The sequence below is a fragment of the Hippoglossus stenolepis genome, chromosome 1 (genome assembly GCF_022539355.2).
Source record: "Hippoglossus stenolepis isolate QCI-W04-F060 chromosome 1, HSTE1.2, whole genome shotgun sequence".
In the NCBI taxonomy this organism is placed as follows: domain Eukaryota; kingdom Metazoa; phylum Chordata; class Actinopteri; order Pleuronectiformes; family Pleuronectidae; genus Hippoglossus; species Hippoglossus stenolepis.
This window is the reverse complement of record NC_061483.1, coordinates 11,824,506-11,851,821: the sequence shown is the minus strand read 5'-3', so window position 1 is coordinate 11,851,821 and position 27,316 is coordinate 11,824,506. Positions and strand designations below refer to the sequence as shown.

The 27,316-nt window shown below is 39.0% G+C and overlaps 2 protein-coding genes across 3 annotated transcripts in view; one reads left to right on the top strand and one right to left on the bottom strand.

Moving 5' to 3' along the window:
* The window catches only part of mettl15 (methyltransferase like 15), a 41,025-nt gene extending 40,918 nt beyond the window's left edge, over nucleotides 1-107 (bottom strand). Inside the window, exon 1 of the mRNA XM_035155556.2 lies at nucleotides 7-107. The gene's annotated coding sequence lies outside the window, so the exon portion shown is untranslated. The remainder of the gene's footprint in view (nucleotides 1-6) is intronic.
* kif18a (kinesin family member 18A) lies at nucleotides 31-25,861 on the top strand. 2 transcript variants are annotated; one of them, XM_035155527.2, is made up of 18 exons: nucleotides 33-287; nucleotides 1,587-1,932; nucleotides 3,728-3,885; nucleotides 4,203-4,307; nucleotides 4,846-4,956; nucleotides 5,664-5,861; nucleotides 8,365-8,541; nucleotides 8,669-8,743; nucleotides 8,864-8,964; nucleotides 12,760-12,922; nucleotides 13,414-13,578; nucleotides 14,439-14,560; nucleotides 14,672-14,955; nucleotides 15,791-15,847; nucleotides 20,427-20,808; nucleotides 23,629-23,721; nucleotides 23,936-24,033; nucleotides 25,054-25,861. In XM_035155527.2, exons 2-18 carry the CDS (start codon nucleotides 1,617-1,619, stop codon nucleotides 25,188-25,190), a joined length of 2,742 nt encoding a protein of 913 aa, XP_035011418.1. In that variant the 5' UTR covers nucleotides 33-287; nucleotides 1,587-1,616; the 3' UTR covers nucleotides 25,191-25,861. The 2 variants fall into 2 exon arrangements, with proteins under 2 accessions (XP_035011426.1, XP_035011418.1); XM_035155535.2 differs by lacking the exon at nucleotides 15,791-15,847 and having other exon boundaries at nucleotides 31-287.
* Nucleotides 25,862-27,316: the final 1,455 nt, after the last annotated feature.

Genomic DNA, 27,316 nt, shown 5'->3' with positions numbered 1-27,316 from the left:
GCTTACCGTAGTAGACCGGGGGGCCGTAGCTCCGCCTTCCAGCGCGGCAGCATGGCGGCCGCGTCACCACGACCCGCCCCGTGACCAGCGGCTCGCCAGCCAATCCGCTGCGACAGAGGAAGAGGGCTTGTTTTTTGAATTTATTGGCGCTTGGTCGTGTTCGCCATGACGCTCTGTCCGCGTTGCTAGCGGCTGCATTGTTTTTAATCCCAACACACACGCGTTGTTTTGCACCATTACGCGTTACCGGGGCGATGAAACGGGAGATAACGGCTGCTGGTAAAGAGGTAAGTCGTGTGTGCGTGTAACACTCAGAGACAGTGTAGCCGACATGAACACAACAATGCTAACTCACCGTTGGACTTTGTATGAGGGCTAAGCTAGCAGGCGTTAGCCGACCGTGCCACGGTAACACGTCCACCATTTCTTCTTCATTTAGCTGTTTCTACATGACTTGACAACGTTATCCTCTACAGCAGCTTTGTCTTGGTCTTCCCTGAATTGTTGTAATGTTCACACAGAGCTACATTCATCGTTTCTATTCATATCCATATAATGCTACGTTTCCATTCCTTTGTATTGTGTACGCCTCCTTAAATATAGCATGGAGTTGTTGGTATGTTTCAAACTTTAGGTTTTGTTTGTTGAATGCATGTAGAGTCAATGTGCTTTGACTTTGTTGAGCTGCACAACAAAGATTTGTGATGACACCATGAAGCTGGCCTCCATATTCAATCGCTTGCCTTTTAAAAAAAAACGTTGTATTGCATCATTCAAGTATTTACCGTGTTAAATGGCACTTTTAAACATAAACAATTTTTGCTCCTGTCAAGGTTGTGGTTTTAAAAATCTTCTTTATGTGCAGAGAATGACAAACACTTGATAAACAGCAAAACCTTTCTCAAATCTGAGGTAGATCCACTGTGTTAAACCTCCACACTGTGCTTGCACTATTCATAAGCGTTATATTGACGTATAAACATTTGTTATGTTTCTATTGATGAAAATTAAATCACAGTAATGATTCATGTTGTTTTATTGCCGTACTACAGTATCATGTTTATCTGTTACCGTGACTACCAGCTTGTGAGGAAGGGCATAGATAGATTTTATGATTATTTAGTTTTAAGTTGAGTTGAATTTTGAGCCAACTGAGATGAGAAAAGATTCTCTGTTTACTCTTTAATCTAAGTGAAATTTTGGAGGAGATAAACTGCCTCCAAGCTGCTATAACGTTAGTGCATCAGTTTCCCTGTAATGAGTAGAAATAAAGCGTTAGAATCATCGTTGCAGAAATACAACACATAAACATCGCACTCCCAGTCTTTGCCTGTTGCCACTTTAGTGGGTACACCTGGCTAAAAACACGGCAATTTAATACAAGCTGAAAGATGAGGTTTTCTTCTCTATACTTCTCTCTCTATACTACTAATTGATATGATGGATTGAAATTTTGTATTTATGTAACATGAGTAACATTGCAGTATTCCAGTGATGTAACCAGAATATTGTTCAACGTAACTTTGCTGTTCTCAATTTGAAATGTGAGAAATGTAAGTTAAGCCTTTGTTTTTGCTCTTTCGCAGCAACATTGAAGTTGATTCAGAGTGACCAGGATGGCAAGTGACGTGTGTAGCCATGTCAAGGTGGTCATTCGGGTGAGGCCAACCAATGACAGCGAGAAGCGTGAGAACTGCCGAAATGTGGTCCAGGTGGTTGATAACCACATGCTCATCTTTGACCCCAAAGAGCAGGACACATCATGTTTTGGGGCTCAAAGACTACGAAACAGAAACATCAATAAGAGGGCCAACAAGGACCTGAAGTTTGTTTTTGACCACGTCTTTGACGAGAACTCTACTCAAGACGACATATTTCAGAGCACCACTAAAGGAATATTGGATGGTGTGATGAATGGATTCAATTGCACAGGTAACAAATTGATAAATACAGTTGGTGCATTGAACACCGCTTTCAGACCTGATATTAACGTTTGCGTTGAGTGATATGATCACAAGTGGACGGCTCTAAGTACAAGTGTGAATGCATCCAAGATGTTTTGAAGACACATTTCAGATCCGACCACATGGTCTGATGCATGTGGCCACGTTTCTTGAGCATTGCAAACACAAATGCGTCCCAGGCCACATTGAAGGACTGCCAACTCAAATAACATCTTTTGACCTGCTACAATTTCATAATGAATTGGGAAATATATTTACCATTTCCCGTAGACTGAATTATTTGTCTTTGCCACTACATTAACTCTGACTGACACAGATTTTCTCCAAATGAGTTAAATGTTAATTCATTGTAAACCTCAAGGCAGTACATTGATTGGCTCAGCCCCTCCTGGCTCCACTAGCTCCATCTCTCCCTCTCACACCAACACACAAACACATTGACAACGGACCCATCTGTATAGTCAGACCGGCTAAAAACAACATAATTTGGTCTTTGCGAACACAAATGACGTAAGTGTTGATTTGCATATAGAGCAGGGAAGCGAGATCTGATCACAAGTGGTCACTGGAGACTCATCCAGGATGCATTCTAATGCCAGGTGTGAACTGACGTACTTGGAGCTGTCCACTTCTGATCAGATCTCACGGGACAGATGTTAATACCAGGTCTGAACACAGCCAAAGCTGCTGCTTGCTGCCAAGCTTGTTGGCAAACTGTTTGGCAGCACTGTTTGCTAACAAGTTCCCCATGTCAACCTTATTAAATGTGATGATAGGTTAATGTTGTGTTGACAACTTGTTTCTTCTGCTCCCAAAAACAAATCTGTTATTGCAGGTAAAATGTTACAGCTGCAATTAAAGCTCCAAGTCTAATGTTGGCTTATGTGACACTATTACAATTAGCAACTGATGACTCTGTGTTAAGATAATAAGAGTAAACACCTCACCTCTTGCTTCTCTTTTATAGTTTATGAAGCACAAAAGGGTCATGGTGGGATTTTGTCTTCTTAATTACTTCAGTTTCCTCACAATACTTGTCACCTTGCAATACTTTTGCTTTATCTTACAACACTTTTTGTGTTACCTTAATTAACCTTTGCTTTACCTTTTACGTTACCTCACATTCAGATTTGCATTCCATCACAATATTTTTGCATACCCCCTCATCCATAGGAACAGTTAAAGGAAATGCTCTGCAGATGCAGCCGAGAGGGGAGATGATGTGACACTTCATGTTATGTATTGCACATTACTCCTTTTGTAACACAACAGCTGGAGCTGCTCTGTCTGAGTGTAGTGGGTGAAGCACTGGCTGTGTTATGGTTATTGCTGCACTTGTATTTGTATTGATGGTGCTATGGATGTTGTTCATTAGCTGTAGTAAGCTGTGACTACTCTTTGCTTCTCATAACAACATAAGCCAAGCAGCCATAATCAAAGCGCAGTCATGTTGTTGAAGTGAGAAAAATTATTTTTAAAGTAAACATGAATAAAAATCCTTTCGGCATTGTTTATTCTGTAAAATAACAGTTTTCATAACAGCAAAATTAACACAGCTACCAATATGTCTGTGAAAGGCTCATATCGGCCAATTTTTATTGGTCAAAAGATAAATCGGTCCAGGCTATTTGATGCTTTAATTGCTCACATTTCATGTTTTCACATCAGTTTGTGGTTGCGTTCAATTCAAAGCAAGTTTAATGTTGTGGTTAGGATTCAGATGTATGAATTTGTCTTTTAATTGACATTTTTTTAAATTATAGTGTTTGCCTATGGTGCTACTGGAGCAGGAAAGACCCACACCATGTTAGGCTCGCAAAATAACCCTGGGGTCATGTACCGCACCATGAAAGAGCTGTTCAAACGCATGGATGATGCCAAGGAGGAGAAGGAGTTTGCTGTTGCATTCTCATATCTTGAGGTGAATATTTAAGTGTTTTTTTTATTTTTATTATAGTTTGTCCGTCTGTTTGGTTCTTTTTCTTCTCTGTATTAGAGCATCACCTTCACTTTTGTGTTGGACCCTAACTGAAGGGTTTCAGTGGTTCTATTTGGAAAGTGAACCACATTGGTTTTGCCTTCAGGCACTGCAGCAGTTATATGTTGTTTTAATAGCTTTAAAACATTTTATGTGTTTACTCAATCCTGTACAGAGTCTTAACTTAACAATTTGTGTCCTGAGTAATTTCTTGGGATGGTTTTAATGAATTTGCTGTTATATTTGTTGTTCGTTTACAGGTTTACAATGAACAGATCCGAGACCTGTTGGCTAACGTAGGCCCCCTTGCAGTTAGAGACGACGGTACTAAGGGAGTGGTTGTTCAGGGCCTTACATTGCATCAGGTTAGTAGTAACACACTGCTTTATCATAGGGCTTATTCACTGTAAATACTGCTGTTGCTACAACATCAATTTATCACAGGCCCTCTCAGTTACCTTTGCAATATATAATGTCATTTTTAAACTAGAAAACTATTTGTCTCGTCAAGAAAGACAAGAACCAATGTCTAAAAATGCATGTCATGTGTTCAGACAAAAAAGGAGATGGTATTCAGGAAGCAAATGTTCTCTAGCGATTGTCTTTCTCTTAATAACTAAAGGTTGTGTGAACTTTTTGAACTGAAACTTGACCTTTGTGGTGGCATCAATTATGCAGGTAGTCTGTAAGATGTTATGCTGGCTGTTTTCTCAAGTAACAGAGAAATTGATCAAATCTGCCAATAAAGTTATTTCTAAAAGTACAATCCAATTACTGTTGTATACAAGTAGGTTACCTTTACAAACAATTACTGTTTTTTTGCCATTCTGTTGGTGGTGTCTTTTTCGGATGCTCTGTGATGGTTCCTTTCACTGACTCACACCATCTATTCTCTTTTTACAGCCTAAAACTGCAGAGCACATTCTTGAAGCTTTGGATTCTGGCAATCGAAACAGAACACAGCACCCCACTGATATGAATGCCACCTCTTCTCGGTCCCATGCTGTGTTTCAGGTATTTCAATCCCGTCCTAAAGAAATCATGGTGTCATGAAATAAAAGCCAGGAGAGAAGAAACTTGCATTCAAAAGCTTGACCTCAAACTATTCATATATTTGGCTTAAAGATAATTAGTATTTAAATTATCCCAAATTTAAACCCTTTAAAGTTTATGAATTTGAGGGGGGGGGGGGTTTGAAAATAGACATAGATAAACATGGGACATTGAAAGTGGTTCTATTTACATGTTTCGTGCAATAATAGAAATTTAATGTATTTTGATATCCTTTTCCTGAGCATAAGTAAAAAGTCTACATGTCTGTCTACTCTTCAGCTCATTAGTATGTCTTTGTCTCTGTCCTCAAGCTTACACAATATTAGTATTTTGCTGTGCTGTGTAAGAAAAGCCAGACACCTAGTCTGCCATCACAGCACAATTGAGAAGTGTTCACATATTCAAGCCTCTCTCTTTTTAAGTGTTATCTGTGAGCATCTGTAAAGCCTGCTAGCTCCCATAAAAATCTTATTAACCGTAATTAACCAGTAATTAATCTCTGTCTCAAACTATGCCTCATTGGATCCTTAAATTGAGGGGAATGGCCCTGAATAACCCTTGAAAATGCCTTGAACTTGATGCTTGAGAAGCTGTGGGAACGTTGTCTAACAATGCATCACAGTTTTGGCCTTTTAATTGTCTTTAATTGACTGTTGTTCTTTTTCCAGATATATTTGAGACAGCAGGACAAAACTGCCAGCCTCAACCCAAACGCCTGTGTTGCCAAGATGAGCCTGATTGATCTGGCAGGCTCGGAGAGAGCCAGTGCCACCAACACCAGAGGGGCACGCATGCGGGAAGGTGCTAACATCAATCGCTCACTCCTTGCCCTTGGAAATGTTATCAACGCCCTTGCTGACCCAAAAGTGAGTTTGTGTAAACCTACATATACTCTATACTGGGTCCAGAGATGGACACTGATTACATTGCATTGCAAACACGGTGCTCAAGTACAGTGAATGTGCAGAGTTTTACACAGATCACAAACTATTAGCAGAGTAAAAGTTATATATTTCTATATTACATTTCTATGCTAGTATTTGTTCAGCAAATCCTCAGCGAACAGGTGGATTTCCATCATGGTTTTAAGATTATTATGGTTATAGGTTTAGGACATGATTCACTGACCTCCATATAAAACAGAGCGCCTGGGAAGTTGAGAGTCAACTCAGTATTTGGGTATTAATTCATTCCAGTTGCATACATTAACCTGTCAAGCAGTCTTCTCATTTTACACACCACTCTCCAGGGATGAGGCGCATGCGGGCCACATGCATTTAGAAAGTGCTTTGCAAATGTAACACAGCCATGTTGAAATGTGATCCCTCCTCAACAGGTTACTTCATTCTTGGGGTAAAACTGTGCTCTTTAATACACACTGTCCACTTGTTATTGTTTTACCCTACTCACTCTTTTTGAGTGTTGCAGTCTTGGAATAGTTTGATCTGTTCTGGCTCCAAGGCCAACCACTGATCCCCACTGTTCCCCCACCCAATCCACATGGTTATTGGTGGTCCAGTGAACACTGTTGGCAGACGAGGAATTCATGTTGTGACCATTGTTTACAGGAAAGAATGTCCCCACTTGTGTCTGGGCTGACATGCCTTTCGATGAGTGAGGAGAAAGTCTGCTCCTTCTGTCTGCGCTGCTCAGTATGTCATCCTCATGCTATGCTGCAGAGGGTTTTTTGTTGAAAGTTGTTTGCCTTAGGCGATGTCCAAGCCAATGCAGATACATTTTACGACACATCACTTCTCTCCTTGTTCCATCGACACATGGCCATTGTTTCTCACCTTCAAAAATTGGGCTTTCTGAAAATGTTGTATAAAGTGGACACATTAGATTTTGCCCCTAATCACCAAATCTGTATCTACCTCACAGTAAAATTTTACATAGTTATAGTAAATGTAGAAATGTTGCCCATCGGGACTAACAAAAATGATGAAATTGTATTCATTATCGGGTCAGGTTTGATCACGTTAGCTTGGCTAGCTACATGATTTTTTTACATTCCAATTGCCTGTAGCTTAGGAAAACCCCCGTCTTAGGTTGGGTTTGGACATAAAAATAAGAATGATTGTCGGGTTTGTTTCCTCTCGTGCTTGGACGAGTTTGGACAGAAAATTGCAGCACTCTAGAATACATATTTTGGCTGTAGAGGTGGGGGAAATTCTCGATTCTTGCGGACATAGACAACTCTGCATCAATGCAGAGACGGAACATAATCGATTCATGTTTTCCGTTGCGTACATTTTTTTGGAACGTCCCACCGCTGTATAATTATGACCACCATTGCCTCAGGACCAGGACAAACAAACATTTAAGGTCCGGGCGTCTTTTACCGTGTCAGAGTCTCCGGTTTGAGTGTCCTCCCTCCACTCTCCTGCTGACCTGCTCTCACTTTACACTTTAACAATAATCACAGACACTAATCAGAAGTTATTAGGGCCTGAAAAGTACCTCCAGAGTTTGAGGCACATATTTAAACACGTGCACATGTAGTTCATCTGCTCCACATAACACAATACGAGCCCAGCCAGGAACGACAGGGTTAAAGTGACCGGAAAGATCCAGATTCATGATCCAATGCCATCGATTAATAACTAAATACATGTGGTTATCAGTTTTTTTTAACTTCATTGTTGCAGAGCAAGTGACGTCCTATTTATCCAGGAGCCTAAATATGAATTCAGCAGGTTTATATAAAGATCAGCTCTAAGTGTGAGTGATTAGAAAAGAGCAGAGGAGAAGAATCTCTTGTTGACCGGCGGAGTAATGCGCCTCGATGCTGCCAAGATGCAGTAAAGGCTAAAGATGCAGCACACAAGTCTAAACTGAATGAATGTCAAATCTATGTGGAGAGCACTGACCACTGTATGTAGTATGATTTATTTTTTTATTGAAAATTATTTTCATTATTTTGTAACTTACAGCCCACTTGTCAGTCTAATACTTGTTAAAGTGAAAAATCACGAGGCCTGTGAAGATGCACACCTCTAATAGTCACACAGGGATAGTAAAAAAAGTCGTCTCTAAAAATACAATTCTTTGATGCATCGAAATGCATCAATTATCATTTTATCATTGAATAGAAGCCCTCTGAATCAGAATCAAATCGTGAGTTGCCTAATGATTCCCACCCTAATTTGCTGACATGTCAATTATATATGTAACTAATGTTTTTGCTACTTGCATTGTTAATCAAGTTTCAGTTGTGCTTTTATCTTTATTTCTCTCAAATTATCTGATGCGTTTTTGTGATTTCCCATAATTTTTGAGTTGCATGTTTGTGTACACTTCAATTGAACCTAAATCGTTAAAAATTGTCTTATTTCTGTGGCTTATGTGCATTGTTCTCATTTGTTTCAGAGCAAGAAAGCTCACATACCGTACAGGGACAGCAAGCTGACACGGATACTGAAGGACTCCCTGGGAGGCAACTGCAGAACGGTCATGATTGCCAATGTTGGCCCCTCATCCAAGTCATATGATGACACCCACAACACACTTAAATATGCCAACAGGGCCAAGGAGATAAAGTCAACGGTTAGTATTTAGGTTGTTGTATTGTTTCATAGTTGTCAACTATAATAATACTGATGTGAATCATGGACTATAAATTGATGAATTTCTCTTAAACCACGACATCTTTCTCTTTATCATTACCTATCAGCTCAAGAGTAATGTTGTAAGCCTGGACAGTCACATTGGCCAGTATGCAGTGATATGTGAGAAGCAACGGCAAGAGGTAATATGAAACAACCAATATTCATTGCATAGTAAAACAAATCCACAAAATCCAGTGGAAAGTTGTAATACTTAATATTCATTTCTGACTTTTATTTCTTTGTATTTTTCATTTCGAAAGATTCTCCAGTTGAAGAAAAAACTAAAAGAATACGAGGAGAACAACATGGTGCCTGGGACTTCCAACACAATCTCTTCTCAGAAACCAGCTGAGCTCAAAGGGTAAGCGAACACATGAGTGTGAACCAGAGTGTTGCTTGAGACAGTGGTTGTGTCTTTATTCAAACCAGTTAAATTGTAAACAGTGTAATTGGAATACAGGCACTGGTTGCAGACCGACACAGCACATAGCCGGTGATTGTCAGTTAATTGTCCAGTGGCACATTCATGGGACCTGTGGTTTTGTTAGTGGTTCTGGTGGCCTTATCCCTTACAATTTATATTGAAGTGGCCCAGGCTGTATGAGGTGTAATTAGATATGGTGATATTGGTTGAAGGAATCAAGTGTTATATTCAAATAGACAACTTTTATTTGCCATTTTTGTTTGAGCCTATAACAGCTTTGTCTTGTTTCTACTGGTTCGTTTAATAACGTTATTATTTCATAATTTTCTACAATACAGAGGCACACATGTGCTTACACCCTGACAGTGGCAGCAAAACTGTTTTATATGGCACATTTTTAGAGAGCTCTTATGAATAAACCATGCAGGGAAAATCATTTAAGTCTGGGGTGTTGATTCTCAATGGGATAAGCAGTACTGTCATCACTATGAAATTGCATTTAGTTCTTAAATTAAGTGTTTATAACAAACATATGGCTTAATAAAGTAATAAGAGCTCAATGTTGTTATTGATTCACACATACATGTACAGTATGCCAGTAACATTTCATTAAATGTTAAAGCACACACGACTTGACCACCTGATACCCGATGAGGTCCACTTGTTTTTAAAATGCATATTACATAATATAGAGGATTATTTGTAGCTGGAACGTCTGTTGGTCAGTAGTTGTTGTTCAGAGCTTCGCTAGATCATGTTATTGCCTCTTTCCAGACTTTTATCTCGGGTCTAAGACGAAATCTAAAAATACTTTATGAAATTAACTCCGCTCCCTGCCCACTGTCTCCATCTCTTCCTGGAGGGTTCCCAAGGCATTCCCAGTCCAAATGGGATATATAATCCCTTCAGTGTTCTCCGGGTCTGCCTCTGGGTCTACTACCAGCTGAACATGCCTGAAATACCTCCACAGGGAGCCATCTATGGCGCATCCTTATCAGACACCCCAACCTCCTCGACTGGCTCCTGTCCATAGCTGCTTTCAGACATGCACTGGACTCTGGAGTAGGTGCATGTGTGAACGCGAATTCTGAGTGAGAAGCTCTGCAGTTTCTACGGACTTTATCCGCCTGGCCTCCTAGTATATAGTCCGTAGAAATCCAGGAGAAGTCGATGTGTGAACACGTGACAGGCGCAAAAAAGAAAAACATTATCTCCTGGTGAAGTGGCTCATGTGAAGGATCAGCAGTTCTACTCCAGTCTCTGTCTGGATCTTTGAATATCTCACCGTGTCCCTAAAGCCCCTTTCTCAACGGACAAAAACTACTGATGAAAAACCTGTTCAGACATGTTATTAACATCCTACCTGAGAAATCCAATTACAAGTGGACAGCTCCAAGTTTGTCTGTTCACAACTGCCATTAAGATGCACCCTGAATGTGTCTCCTGTGACCACTTATGATCGGATCTCACTTACACTCTTTATCTGCACATAATCCTAATTTCTGCTCGGATTTCTAGTCTGAGTTTACAAATTAGTCTGATGTCAAAGTGTCGGTTCAAGTGCGAGACAGAGATGGAGGGAGAAGTCAGGAGGGGCTGAGTGAGTGAGTGAATGAATGCACTGCACGCAGCTCTATGTGGCCCAGGGCACATTTGCGTTCACACAGTGAAAAAAGATTATGGCCACATAAGTCTGACCACCTCCAAATGTGGTCTGAGAGACCAGATCTCAAGAAGCATTGAGGACACAGAAGGAATTTAGCGCTGCCCACTTTTGATCAGATCATCCAGGACAGATGTTGATACCAAACATCTGTTTTTTTGTCTTCAGTGTGAAAGGGTAGAATCTGCATTTGTTCCTTGGTCACATGACTCTGCAGTAGTCGAGGGTATACACAGGCTGACAACACCAAACTTAATTTTTGACAGCCAACCTTCCCAGAGTGGACTATCAGCAAAATGCAGCTAAATTGCTAATACAAGCGGGTGTTCAGCTCACTCAATCCCTGGTTTACCAGATTGCTTTCTTGTTTGTTTTACTGCTGTTTGTTTTACTTTCATTGAGTTGTTGTCCCATGAAATCAGTACTTGGACCTTCTAGAAGGAAACTGTTATTAGCTGGAAAACTGAATCTTTAGTAATGACCTCATGCTGCACTAGTGCATATAACAAAAGTCCCATCAAAAACTCATCATAAATGTTTTTCGGAATCCCATCTTTCTGTCAAAATAAACGGCCATTTTTGCCAAAGCTGATGGCCCATTGGTTTCCACTAAAGATGATCTATATCGGTCTACTGTGCTGCTGTAGTGTTTTCCTTCAGTTTCATACCGTTTCATGGGGTGTCAGAGAGTGCAAGAGGTTCTTTCTTTAATGATTTCATGCTTTTATGTGTTGGTGTTATTGTTTTGGAAGTAAAACTGTAAAATCATTTCAGAGCCTAATTAGCTATTTGAACATTGATATTTAACTGTATATATGTGTGTGCGTGTGCGTGTGCAGGACTGGGTGATATGGCTGGTAATTGATATTGCAGTATTTCCAAGGCTCTTTTTTTTTTTTACTGATTTCCAATTCAGTAAATTATCAGGTTTTGCTTTAGATTCCAAACAGTCGGTCAAAGACAAGAAATGCCAATTTAATCTCCACTATCCCATATCCTTATGTATATAAGTCATAAGACTCTGTATCAGTCAACATTTGTTTAACTATTTCATTTTAATAATGACAGGTGTTTAGCACCTTCACTTTAATTTCAAATCATATATATATATAATTTGAAATTTTATATATATATATATATATTCGCCTACTGTAACGTCAATCAGATCAACCACATCCCATCCAGACGTCTTAAAAACATACTATGGCATCGGTTGGGGTATTTGGGTTGGGGCGGGGGACATGGAAAAGCTGAATGAGTCTCACTCCCACACATTTCATTCACTGGCATCAGAATTCACAACTTGCACAGTGAGAGGCTCTGAATAGAGGCTGCACGTGTCTCGCACTATTAAAAATTCAGCAGTCTAGCAAGGCCACAACGTCTCCTACGTCACTGGAGTTACATTGAAGAGTGCAGTCACATTTCAGAGACAGCTCTCTGGTCTTATTTACCTGCATTTCTCTCCTGTCTCTCCTCCTGTTTTATCTCAGCTAGATATCCACTTGCATTCAATCTGGAAATTACCTCAACTCTGTCACAATAGATAACATAGTGAGCAAGTGGTTTATAAGAACTCCTGGCACAGTAATTAATTAAATTTGCTCCTCACATGTGGCACAGCAACATCTTATCACATCTAGCTTGAATCCCTGTGATGTTCTATTGGATTGCACTTTGAGAGGTGCTTCGGCTATTTTGCCCCCCTCATGTATGCGCATCAGAGAGGACAGCAAAAAACACTTCTCAGTATATTTAGTCCAAAACAACACAAGTGCAACGCTAAAAATTATCATTAATGAATGACTGAATGCTTTTGACAGCACCAGCAAGATATTTTAATGGATTACGCATATGTGCCTGCTGATTGTTTTTCCCTCAGGAGTTACAAATACATACTGACCTATTTGTCCACATTTTTTATTGTCATTATGTCTGACAGCCAAATATAATTTTTTAGAGAATTTGTATAGCCTGAAAAATGTAAATTCCCTAATACAGCCCTTTTTAAAGGAAAAAGAGTGTAATTTTCTCTCTCTCTCTCTCTCTCTCTCTCTCTCTCTCTCTAGGGTGTCAGAAGCTCTGCAGCAAATCTTCTCAAGTCGGACCCAAATCAGGAGAGAACAGCTGGATCTGGAGAGACGACTGAAGGAGAACGAGCTGCGCCAGCGCTACAGTGAGGAGGACAACCTGCAGGTCCAAACTTTCTGTGCCAAAGAAAAGACGGAGAAGGTAGCTGATGCTTACACTGCTATCCACAGATTCCATCAACCCCGCAGAAAAGCAGCTGCTGAGTCATCATTTCACATCTCTGTTCTCTACAGTTGTTAGCCTCTCATTTATGCCACTACAGGACAGGGTCACTGCTCCCCAGGTCCTGGCTGTTCTCTGCTGTTTGAGCATTAGGCCCAATGCCACTTGAATCCTCAAAAAAAAAAGTGAATCCTCAAAAATCCTGGTCCCAAACTCTGCAGAACGGTCCACTCTTTTCCACAATAAACCAAAGTGTGGGAGTTTTTCTCAGAGTGGTGCATCTGCCTGCATTTAACAAATGAACACTAAAGATTTTTAATGAATCTGTGCTGCTAGACTCAAGCCTGATTGTCATATAGCTGCTTGTGTCTGTAATTATTGTGATTTAATAGTATGCAATACTAATATTATACAGTCCATTCATAATATTCCTTAAGTTCCCTTTTTTTTTTTGTTGTTGCCTTCACTAGGCCACTTGTAAGCATGAGCGGAAGATTGCCAGCTTACGCACTCAGCAGCAACACATTTGCAAGCGTCTGAGGGAGTCAGAAACACGTTTCCAGGAAAACGACGGCTGGCTTCATCGTGTCGAGAATGAGATGAAGTTGGTGAAGTTGAATGATCAGACTTCAGAGGTAAGTAGATCCTATCGACTCTTTCACATCGGCCTGAAAGACTTGTGTTTTTGTTGTGACAGTACATTGACATTTTAACTTTTCAACTCGTAACAATTGCATGCAGAAGTTATTTAAAATTCTATTTAAATTTCTAATTATTTTACCTAACTGACATTGTTGTGGCCACACTTACACGGGTTCATAAATTCTTGTAAGACTTTGGACAATAGATATAGCGAAGGGAACAGAGAGTAAAGCTAGATGCTTAATTACATAACTTGTAGACAGGATGAAATTGTTAGAGTTGATGTTAGAAGACAAATCAGCCTAATTAGATCAAGAGAAAAACGTTACAATGTCAGTTACATCTAAACTCATTGCTTGTCCTTTGTTTTTGTTTGTTTGTTTTTGGAAGTAGGCTGTGTCTCTACTGAAGTCGTGACTGTCTTTGTTTTCTTCCCATCTGTTCTCCCAGTAATTAGAACCGTGCTCATTTTATTTCTCCAGCTCACTCATGGATCACTGAAGAGAATAAATCAATACCATTTACTCATCCCTCACACAGCAGCCAGTTACCTAAAACCATGTCCATGTTATTTTTTCTTCTTTATCCTTTCTTCCAGGAACTGACCCAGAACTATGACGCACCCACCGGTCAAATGTTCTCTCTGCTGTTGTTTCATGGTTTCTTTACGTCAGAGTTTTTTTTTTTCTCCCCTCCCTTACCCTGAGCAGCCAGCTTGTCTGATGAAACAGCGATGAAAACAGAACTTAACATCTTACCTCTACTATCCTGACCCCCGACAATTATTTAGTTTCCTCTAATTCAATATGCTGATATAATTTACTGTCTGACCTCACTTCTTCTGCTTCTTTAGGTGTTAGAGAAGGAACTCCATTGCCACAGATTGGAGCTGCAGGTAAATGACCTCCAACAATACATCAAGCAGATCGTCGAGCTCACTACACTGCAGGATCAGGAGAACAAGCGGATTCAGAAGTAGGTTGGCAAAACCTAGAATCAATTTCCATTGGGTTAAGTTAATTAATGCTATTTTGCAGGTGAATAAACTAAAAAACATCTCACTATAATTTTTCTGTTGTGTTTCAGAATGATGGAAATCTTGTTGCCCGCATACAGTCGGCACTACTCTGCGTTGCAGGGGGCTGGGCTGGTCACTGCAGCAGATGAGACGGCGAACGACGAACTGGAGCACCTTGTGTTGAGGGAGAGAGGCGTGGTCTGGGCAGACCAGGAGGGGGTGGGGCAGAAAGGTGAAAGGACTGGAGTGGAATCACAGAAGACAAATGAGGTGGGAAGCATTGGGCTCCACGGCGAGTTGGCTCCTGTCCTGTCTTTCTCACATTTGAAATACCACCAGAGTAGCCCCTGCAGTAAGTCATCACCCTTCTCCAATTTATTTTTCTGTTGTTTATTTAGCATGCATTTAAAAGATTTTTGGGGGGATTAATTGCATAATCATTTAATGCCGCAAAATTAGGTTTAGCTCATAAAATATCCGAAGAAGTGAAAAATGTCCATCACACTGTCCCGGTGCCCACTTTAATGTTTCCTATTTTGTCTGACCAATACTGCGCCCACTTGTGCTTAAAGGATTCAAACAAGAACAGAACTATGTTCCTGTGAAAAAATAAAGAGAACGGATAATTTTTTTGAGGAGGCAGGTCACCTCAGTAATTACATATCAATTATTTTCCAGTCTCACCCCTCTTCCTCAGAATGTATGAAAGAGAGAGAGATTTCGCATGAGAGAAAATGTCACTTGGCCGTTCTTCTCTCTCATAGGCAAAATCCAGGAACTTTTTTTAACCGTCATCTCTGCATGACCCAGCAACACCAGTTCGCTCATTTCATATAAGCCAAGACAGACAGTGGAGCACGAGCCAAAGCTGGCCAACAATACTCAAGTACTGTGATGGTGTCAACAACACCTGTTCCTCTCCATCACTGCTGGCTTGTTTTAAATCACATCACATTTACTACTTTCAATTAAATTTGTTGTCAGTTATACAAAGTATTAAATGACAATGGGATGAACGAAAGGATTTAACGTTGTGGACTTTAAATCTCCACTCGACCGGTAAAACATTGTCATCATTTAACATTTACATAATCCTAATAAGGGCTACAGAAGCTTTTCTAGCCTTAGTGTTGTATTGATGAGATGCTAATGTTGCTCCTCCTCGAATCTCATTACGATTTTCTCAGGTGCAGAGGGGCAGACAAAAAGAGCATCAATTTGCAAAGCTGCTCCATCCCCAAAAGGTAAATCTGCTCTCCTCTGCCCCCCGTCTTGCTGACATCCTGTAGTCATTAATCTATACCGCCTGCATACCTGTTAATCCCTCCCACCCCTCAATCCTTCACTTATTTTCTATCTCCCTGTCACCTTTCACTCACTCCATCCATCACCCTTACACAAACATACTTCAAGAGACAATGCTGCGTTTTTTCTTATTAAAGCAGAGCACACGGATCAAATTTGTTTTTACTGTGCTATATATATTTGAAACGGTTCTGTGTAAGCCTAAATTTTCACTTTGCCGTTTTGCTTTTTATTTGCTGAACACGTTTGTAGCATTTTTGCTAAAACGACTTCTTCAGAGCAGTAAAGTTCACAATAAAAATCAGACATGTAATATAATTTGATTTATAGCTCTGCTGCAGACATTCTGTCCCGGCCAAAACTTGAATAATAAAATTATGTGAATACTCACAACCGGTTTAATAGAGGGAAAACTGTGCATGTGGAACCTTTGGGGAAATATAATACATAAGCCTTTGTGAAATATTGCAGTTCAAATTGGCTGTAATGATATTTACTGCAGGTGGTCTAGATTTCACTGAAACATATTGTGGGAAATATAACTTTTGAAGAAAATACTTCTTCCAGATGACGGGTTCCTTGAATGGGAATTAAATATGAAAGCACCAGGGAATTTGTCACCACTGCTATTAAATTTCCTCACAACTTATTTTGATAAGTCAACTCTGATCGAGTATTTAATTATGATTTATTTCTCTCTGAAATAAGAAGCCCTACTTTTTCTGTATGGTCTGTCAGTCCTACCCATCTTTATACCCTACAAGTCAAGCCAGTTGTTTCAGTAGTTTCTTTTTTCCATTCCTTCATTTGTTGTTATTCAACCATAATTGTGCTTTTCTTCGCCAATTTGTTTGTGGTCAGCTAATCGCCAGAGGCAAAACCTTCACACACTTTAAATGTAATAGTGTGGTGATAATTTTGTGTTTATAAATTGAGTTTAAATGCAGAATTTGACTCACCCGCAATAAAACTGGATCTGCTATTTGAAAAATCTCATTAATATTTTTCAAACAATAGAATAGTACTTGTGGTAATAATAGAAATAACAATTAGTATTATCATTTTTATTAACAACATTGATTAATGCCTTAAACATTTTGTGGCAATCCATAACCCTCCTTAAACAAAGTGCTTGACACAAAAAGATTTATGTAAACATCACAATAATGTAAAAAATAAATAAATAAAAGGAGTGGAAAGATTATTAAATCGTCACAGCTCATCCAGAATCAACGCCTTATATAAATATTTCATTGCCCAGGCACGGATCCCATCTTCATGCGACATACATTTTAGTTTTAGAGGCTTAACGATAGCTTAACACTAAATTATCATTTATGTGTAATCAGTGTCATTTATTCAGTCTTTAAATAACTGTTTTTGCATCACTATTTTAGCTTCAGGTTCATCTCTCTAATAAATCATAACTCCTGTGCATCCCTCCTCAATTATGCATTCACTGACTCACACCTGCATCCTTGAAAACCACCCTGTCCATCTTAACTACAGTCTGGAGCTACAGCTTTGTCCAGCATAATCAGCTATTGCTCAATTACTGATAGATTCTGAATTATGTAGAGAAACAGCACGGATGTTTTAATAAATAAGGTTTTAACTTAGCATTCAGACAAACTGCTCTGATCTTATCCTGGTGCTGTTTGTTAGTCCCTTACTGCCTCCTCAGCTCTTAATGGTAGTCACTGCAGCATGTTATGAGAAATGGCTCCACCCTGCAGCTTGCCAAGCCAATCAAATTTCATCGGTTTTAGAGAGGGTTGGGGTTTTGAAAGAGCATTAACTCTTTGTTGACTGCTTAATAATGGCAAACCACACAAAAGGGATCTATTTGAAGGACCATTTGTTCATTCCACAACTCATTGTTGATTATCACATGTCCACACATGCATTTATAAATAGCTCCCGGATTTTTCATTCAGCTTTCTCCCACGGCCCCCTCCTTACAGTTATTTTTATATTCCTATTCAACCCCCCACCCTCACCTCTCTCTTTTCTATTTTTTCTCCCATAGATTTTTTTCTGTCCCTTCTGCTTCAAACGTCTGTTAGCCTGGCTTTTTCCTTTTCCTCTTTTCCTCCTTTTTTCTGTCTGTCTAGCATCTAACCCTCCCAATCCCTCTTGAGCTTCATTCATGAAAATGCAGATCCACAGCAGGGCAGGAAAAAACGTCAACAGACGTAAACTCCCCTGCTCCACCAACCAGAAAAGGCGCACTATAAAAAACTGGCAGCAGCAACCAGGCGACCCTAATTCAGTGCAGCCTCCACCAGAAATAGCAACTCATGCATGTATTAATCCCCTACAAGCCAAAAATATGTGATAGAAGGAACTCTGCTGCCATTTATTGCTAGGGACAACTCCTCTGCCACAGAAAAGGGCTATTTATCACTCGACATGCTGGCCAACCCACATTTTCTAAATATTGCATTTTGATATTTAGGGTAATGTCTAAATCAGTCATTCACTCTTCTATTAAGTGTTCTCACTTCCTTTACGTGCTGGCATTTTCCCTTTTAGCCCCATTCATAACCCCACACCTCTGCAGGAAATGCCACACGTGTAATCGTGTTCCTAATGCGATGCAGACACCACGATTTAACCCCGTTCTGCTCTGCAGCTGTCGCTTTTAAATGAAGACATAGAACACAGCAAAAGCACTCACTGGATAAAATTTCACATATCCATGTATAATTTGGCACTTCTGTTTTAGTGTTTAAAATTAATAAGTAGTTCATTATCATTTCAATTAAATTACATACTTTAAATTCAACATTACGTTGTTAATGTTCTTGCCAGCGTTGTAGATATCTTATAACAGTACAGTGGTATTTCACTCGCTAACAAACCATCTTTAAAAGCAGTTTGCAGACTCATTTTGGGGCTTGGCTAATTCTCTCAATAAATGTTTATACAACTTATAATGTAATGAATAGAAGGACAATTACACTTCTGATTGTGCCTTTGACTCGATGGACAACAGCCGGTTCTAGGGTGGTCGGAGTGATGGAACATTTTATGTTTAATAGTGGTCATTTTCACAACATTAAATTCTAGTGCAAACTCTTGGAAGTTTTTGACTTTTTATCAGAGTCTCAAAGTAGCACAGCAAAAATAAGGACTATCTTAATTGAAAGAATGCTTAAATGTTTTTTTCCCCAGTTGCCGTCCCATGTTCCTCACAAATGGTTTAATTTACAACCACTGTTATGTGCACCAATAAAAATGAATCAAACCTCAAAAAGTTCCTGGCTAGTCATAGCTATAGTTACAGCCATTAAATGGTAACCTACTGTTAGAAAGCAGTGCAAGAGAAAAGTAAAATTAAAGTCCAACAGAATAAGTTACATAGCCACAAAAGACAACATGAAAGATACTTGCTGTGTTGGGTCCCAGTAATGCAGTTAAATCTCACAGAACTAGTGGCTTATATTGGCACGTATAACTGCACATAAATACATTTTCTTCTTAAAACAACACCCTTTATAAAAACAAACATCCAGACTGATAGATAAAACCCTCAAGTACTGGTTTCTTGATAAAATACAGTACTTTTATTTTTTTTCTCAGTTCCATTGTGGCTTAGTAAACTTGTGTGAGGAGAGGCTTTAGTTTTTAATTACCTTGTGCTGTGCAAAACAAATCCAAGCCTACTGATCACACTGTAACTTAAGGGCATGATCCATCTCATTTCTCTGGCATGACATATTTTTAAATTGCACTGTTTAGCCTGAAGCTGGCACTTTTTACTGATTACTGATTGAGAATGAGAAACGGAATGATTATGGGAGCGATGCGGGCCTGCTTCCTTTATAAAGTGGATTGATGTGGTCCTACGTTTTAAACAATGAATTGATAAGTGTTTTTTAAAGATTGCTTGTTACAGATACAAATGAGGCTTGAGATGATGTAACATTTTGACTTGATGATTTGGACCAAATATAAAGGACGTCAAAGACAAAGTCTAACCACTGGTCTGCTGACAGTACCATCAAACATAAGGACTGCTTCAGGCTAATTCATTTACTCATTGTCTGAAGTAAGTGCAGCTGTCAATAGGGCAAAAACAATATCAATAGATATGGCAAAATAATTTTCATCTATATATATATATATTGATATAAAGCTTATGCATTGTATAAGCACAGTGAGGAGGTATAACAGGGATTGACGGTGCCAGGCATAAGCAACAGACCCAAACTTTTAACAGATTTGTATGTAGATAGTGTGTGGTACATCACCGCTGTGAGAAAAGCACAGAAAAGACACAAATACAGAAATCTCAAATGTCCAAAACTGTTGTAGCTTTGGCAGACAAGTTTATGTTAATGCCGGATTCCCACCACAGAGTAAGAAGCTAATTGAGAACATACTGCATGTCCTCCGGTTTATGGTGAAAACTCTCTTTATTACAACCCTCATTCTTCAAAGGTTTTGGGGTTTTTTTGTCAGTTGGGTTGAATTCATTTAAGTTTATTAACTTTTGACGGTTTGGATTTTTAGGTAGAGGAAATCAGGCCGACATGAAACAAGAACCACATCCCAGAATGCCCATCAGGAGAAATCTGTCTGCGTCACTGCCACCACAAAGTCCTGAGTCCGTTGCCAAGGTCCAAGTGTTTGAGGAGGGCATGTTTCCGCTCCAGTGCACACCAGAACCTGCTCGAACAACCGTTGAGGCGCTGCCGCTGAGCTCCTCCACGGATATGGATCCCAACATGACCTTCGAAGTTCTGGGCAATGATGATCAGACTGCAAATAATGAAACCATCATATTAAGCGGTGGAAGTACCGGTCAACCATCCAAGTCCTTTGACTTCTCGGGTCACAGCCGACTACACCAACCTCCTAAGGCCAATGAGGGGAAGCAGATTGTGACTAAAAGGTCAGAAAATATTCATGTCTTTGCTTTTCTCTATGATTTCAGGGGATTTGTCTCATATTTTAAAGCAACACTTTTAGATGTTTCTGAGCTTTACCATTTAAAATCACATAACTGGAGATGTTCCACTACCATTTTGCTACCCCCATTCCTATGCCCGGACTTTGCGTAGCAGACAATACCAGTACGTTAAAAAAAACAACTGTTCACATGTGTAAAGATTCCATATAAATCTAGAAAATATAAATACTATTTACTCATACTACTTTGACTGGTCCAAAAATAGAGCCCAATGCGAAACACTTAGCAAAACGGAAATCTTTGACCTAAAACTTTCCGTCCGACACACTTCTCATGATCTCAGAATATATTTGATCCCCTCCTAAAGTCAGTTATATAACCGTACACGTCCGTTTCCAGGCTGGCCTGTAATGTGGATTACAGTTCTCTTGACTCTACACAGTTCATTGGTTCTCTTGCTGGTCCATATGGTGCAGCCTCTTTTTTTTTTTTCACATTGAATGCATTGCTACATGGGCATACTGCCTACTGCACTCCTGTGGTTACGCCACAATTTACTGCTACAGAACTGTATACTTCTTTCTGCATAAACAGGAAAGTCCATACGAAACACCCATGGTAACTGAGAACACTTTGGGAAACGCCATAGAAAATACTGCTGTCACAACAAAAAACCAAAACTGATATAACATCACAATTTAGCTGCAGACATAGATTTTGATATGGTTAGTTCAGAGAGATAAACTGTAACAGATGCCACAATCTATCAGAACCAACTGTCTCACTTTCTTGTTCACCAAACAATTTATCTCAACATGCACTTTTCAGCACTGGAGAGTTAACCAGGGAGAGCGATGCAGAACGATCAGTGAGCAAGATAAGCATGATTACAGTTTGAAACAAAGCCTTTTCTTGGATGTTTTCCAAACGTAAATTACTAATTGATGTAGTACTCATGTTTTTGTGTTTCTTAGGTTTTTATCTACTTCTTATCATTTTCTCTGGGCTGCACTTGTACAGACAAAGGAATAAGAGAGAAATGTTAGAGTAGGAAAATTTAAATGGCATAAAAAATGCAGGAAATCCTCTACACTTAAATTTTTTGTTACCGGCTGTTTGCTTTTAAAGGTCAGAGACTAACATATGTTACTAAATAAATTAAAACACTATTCCTTCTAAAAGGAATGATTGGAAAAAAAGCACAATGATTGAATGGTTCAGTGTTAATGCCTTTTTGAATCTGGACAGTTCCTGTACCACACTGTACTCATCTGTACAGTACATAGAAGTATTTAATAAATGTATCGAAGAAATTATTTATTTAAGTAAAAGAAAAATATCTATTGAGTCATTTTAATGGTTCAGAACTCATTCAGGTCTCTCTTGAATCAAAACTTTTCCCTGTAAAGTTTCAATGTAACTGGAGGATCCTGTGTGAAAGTCTTGTTGGTGACTAAACCATTCAGAAGTGGTAAATCCCCTAAACGGTATTCAAAACAAGACACAGACTGCAGTGCAAATAGTATTTATTCTCACCAATGGCATGTTTCCAGACTGGAACACTGGGTCAAGAGGTTTAAGTCAGCTGAGCAGCTCCTTGGTGTCTTCAGCTGGAAGTGGGAAACAGGGAACATTTGGAGCTACTGCAGCAGAAAGGCTTTGTGTTGGTGATTGACGTTCCCAGCAGAGGAGGCTTCACATTAAGATGTTGAGTGTGGATCATTTTATTTGTTGGACAATATCTGTGCTACCCCACAAACATTCAGGACATGTTTTCCTCAGAGACTAAAGCTCGGGGATAATCAGACTTTATGAGAGCATCTGGTTGATAAGCTGGTCTGCAACAGACAAGTCAAATCCCAAAGGGAAACTCTTTTATCAAGACAAAACAAAACCTTTTGTAAATATTAAGACCAATACACAGGCTATGTAGAGGGCGCTGTAAAGAAGACGACAAATTTAGAGTAAGAGACTCAATATCTTTTTTTAAACTCGGTGAGTCCATTTTACCCTGGCTAATGTAGAAAATGAATTTTTAAAACTGCAAGGTGGGTGAGTGGCAGTTCCCTGGGCAGAGTTCAGGCAAAGTGCAGCAGACAGGGACAGCAGAAGCAGAACAAGTTTACGGTGGTGAGCAGGGAGATTAGGGGCAGAAACTCCAGTAAAACAAATGTATAGACCTGCGGAGGGTTAATTACATATGGCAATTTCAGGTTATACAGATTTCACCACGTTTTTCCAAACAATCCATTACGTTGTGTTTTTAGATGCCACCTTCAGCTCGAAGGACTCCATCACATGTTTGGTCTCGAAATTGCTGGTGTTGTGTGACTGTGTCCTGCAATAGAATGTGTTCACTTTGGGTTTGGCCTTCGTGCTTGAACCTATCCACTTTTTGTTCTTGTAAAAGTGATTTGAACATCAAGAAGTATGAAGCTGCTAAAGGATTTTTACCTACAAACTGATAATTCAGGGAGACGCCTTATGCAACTTGTCAAATCCATACGCAAGACAAACACATGCAAGCAACACTAAAACACGGGTTTACATATTTTATACCTGTGTCAAATTCATTTGAGAGACGAACACATTTTTCATATCCAAATTTCTGAATGCCAGTTTACTGTAATGAGGAATCTAATATTTAAAAAAGTTCAATAGACATAGCTTTTGCAATACAACAGAAACAAAATGCCATAGTTCAAAGCTGTTTATTGTTGTTTTTTTAACTTGTTAGTTTTGAAAACGTTCCTTTGTGAAAACACTTGAAATGTCGTGGTAACATGAACCTTTGCTCCATAGACAGCAGATTCCATCTTTACAAGAGATCAGACGAGTCAAGCCGACATACATGGCATTGACGTCTGCTGCGCAAGGAAAGCGTAAATTTAATCGGTAAGTTCACCTAAATTCATAAAAATAATGTCATTGAAGGTGCTGGCGGTGGATTACTCACTCTGCTTAGGCACATTTTATGACTACAAAATATAAAAGATTACCAAAATTAATAGCTACATCAAGTTGATATTTTAGATGATGATGAACTTTTGATGCTGGTTGAGATCTAATAACTTTTTCTATTTTCCCTCTCTTTTATTCAATGAAACAGCATCAGAGAGGAGATAACTCAGGATCTCTCTGCACCAAAGCGTATAAAGAAAGACCCCTCGGTGGCCCAGAGACCCCTCAGAGTGCATCGGTTTGCTGGTAAGTGTCAACACAGGGCAACTGAGCTGAAGAAGACATCCTCACAGTGTTTATAATTAACACTGTAGACTATCATCAAGAGCACAAATGTATGTTTTTTTTATTTATTTTTTATTGCGACCATAATTGTTTTTTATGTCTCATAATCCATAATGTAAAATGTTTTTAATTCATCACTTTGTGAGATAGTGAGATTAAAAGTTAACTGTATTTTTTTACCCTAAAATTTGAAAATCAAATAACTATCTTAAAAATGCAGTCATACCTTTATGTTTTATTGTACGTGGATGAAACAGACATTTTTGACCATCTATCTACCCTCAAACTATCAAAACGTGAAAACGCACTTTTAAAAATGTTACAAAAAATGTGTTAAAATTAAAAAACTGATAACTCTGATAAACACATTTAGACCCTTTGCTGTGGCACCTCATCCTTTTGGCTTTAATTTTCCATGAGATGTGCGTGGAAGTTGATCAGAGCTCACCTGTGGTGAACTGAATTTACTAGCCATGGAAGAGCACTGTATCGTCTGCATAATGGTTTATGTTTCCTTTTTTCCTAATCGTACAGCAACATCATTAAGTCCATAGAAAATAAAATGTGTCCCAAATTAGATCCTTGGGGAACACCTGCCTTTACTATCAAAGATAGATAGAGTTGTAGTTCTCTCTAAACACACAGTTCTTCCAGTCAGTTAATCACAGAATCGCTAAAGCCCATATGTTTGAGACTTTGAAGAAAAAGACCATGATCCACTAAATCAAATGTTTTAAGTTTCAAAGCCATAATCACAGCTAAAATTGTTTCTATTAAGTACTGAAATAATGGTGTGAATACTTTATTTTTATAACATTGGCCAAAAAAAATACATGTTTTCACGTCATCGTGGGTTACAGAGTGTAGATTGATGGGTAAAGATGTAAATTGTATTCATTTACAATTACATCCACAACATAAAATGTGCAAAAAGTGAAGGGGTCTGAGTATTTTCTGAAGCTGTTTGGTGTCTGTCCTCAGGTTCAGAAGAAAACAAGCCAGGTAGAGTTGTGAGGAGCGTTTCTGAGGGAAATCTCAACCTCCTCGAACCTCAGAAATCCAAGTCCCTTTTCTACAGAACTTCCCAACAGATAAAAAAAGTGGCCAAGCGGATGTGACGCAACATGGTCAAACTTTTCAAACTCAGCCTTTATAGACACTCCCACCGTCTCTCCACTCTCTTCCATCCCAATGAATCTTCTCTAGTCCTTTTCCTCTGAAAACCTAAAGAAGCCGTCTATTGTGTAGGTTTCTCCAGCATAAGTACTAACATAGTAACATGGAATGTGTAAGTTGTATTGTTTTCTCACTTTTAACTTCAGCATCCACCACAGTAAAATGTTATTTCCCTGTATATAAATGTATAGTTGTTGTCATCTGTTTTTGCAGTCTTTTATTTCTAAGCCTACCCATAGATTTTAAGATATAATTTTAAATACTCATGTACAGACTGCGAGAAATAAAACATGTCCTGTGGATTCCGGATGTTTTACTTTTACTTACCTACTGCAGCTATTCACTTCAACAGTGATCTGCCTCGTAGGTGACGATATTTCACAGGGCAGCTATTATCAGAGGTAGACTGTACATGACTTCAAATGCAGATATGGCTGGAAAAAAAGAAGGAATCAGCTTTGCACTGAGAAGTTTGTGTCTTTATTTGTCATTGTATTTTTATTCTTGTACAGTTGCACAACATGGGGGTTATAGATAATCCACAATGAAACTGGTTGTAACTGAATCAATGTTTTTCAACAAATAAATCCACTTTTAGTTGCTGTTACTGTAAGTGTGATTGTGGTCTTAAATTAAGTTTGCATTTCAAGATGTGCCAACACTAGACATAAGTGACGTCGGGACAGGCTCAGGGAAGATGGAAAAACGGAGTCAAAAAGTAAAGTTGCTTTTTATGACTCACTGTGACTTGAAGCACATCTCACATCACTTTTTAGTTTTCTTATCAAAAAGGCAAACATTTGATTTGTATTAAGGAGAGAAAGGTGAACTCTTAAGCGCAGAGATTGGTATGGAGACATCCAACATTCAGTCCTGAAACAGGTGCTGTCATTACCTCAAAATCTCAAAGATTCACATTAAGAAAAAATAACAATTTCCAATTAGTCATTTCATTTCTTGCTTAGTCATTAGGTGGGTTTAAATATTAATAATTACTCATATTTATGTATTATTCAAATTTTATTTTTACTAATGTATTAATTAACAAATACTGCCAAAAGGTTTGGCTTTGGTAAAATGTTCACAAACCGTGGTTCCATGAACAGGGTTTCCACAGTGTCTTAAAAAGTATAAAAACATCAGAATTTTAGGCCTTAAAAGTCTTATCTATCGGTAGGTCCTATTTATGTCAACATTCACTTCTGTCACACTTTGAATTGTATTTGCTCTGTTTGTTGTGGGGACCTATGTTGTTTTTCCCCCTTGTGTTGTTTGTTGCTTTATTGTTGTGGCTTTTTGTTTTGTTGACGGGGGTTATTTATATTGAGAAATTTAAATAAAATACAAACTGGTAACTGAAAGCTTACAAACACCCTGGTCAGAATTTATCATAGTACGCTCAGCTTATCTGTGGGAAAGACTATGGATACCTTCAGTCTCTGTCATGTTTCTGAGGTAAACAAAGTAATTGTTGGAAAGTGTAAGTAATTGATCCAATGTTCCTTTATATCTGTCGTACTTGACTTATGTCTTGAATTTCAATCATTATGGTCTTTAAAACCTGGGGGGGGGGTCAAGAAATGACAAACGACAATTCAAATCTAAGAAAAAATATAACAATGTCCACTTTTACGTGATAAATGGTGTTAAACAACACACCAGTTTAAGAACCATTCATAAGCACATGACTGTGTTGTCAGTGAGGGGTTACTGCTCATCTGATGTGGCTTTAGGGAAACGTTAGAGATTGTCTTGTGATGGGTTCACACACGCAAGCTACGTTCCCGTCAACATGTTGACGTTCTCACCCGTGAGTATTCAGTAGTACTATATTTTACTCAATAGTCATGGGTCACACCACGCCCATCACAGATCGATAAAAAGCCTAATTGATCCTGTGGGAAATTCAGGACAGGTGAAGACGAGATTCAAACCCACACTCGAGCATTGTTCACACAAAGCTTAACCAGCTCAGCTGAGCTACCCACAATTGATCACGGCTTTTATTACGATCTGAACTGCACACCTGGGATGTTTTGTGACGGCATCTTTTATGGTTGTGACGATG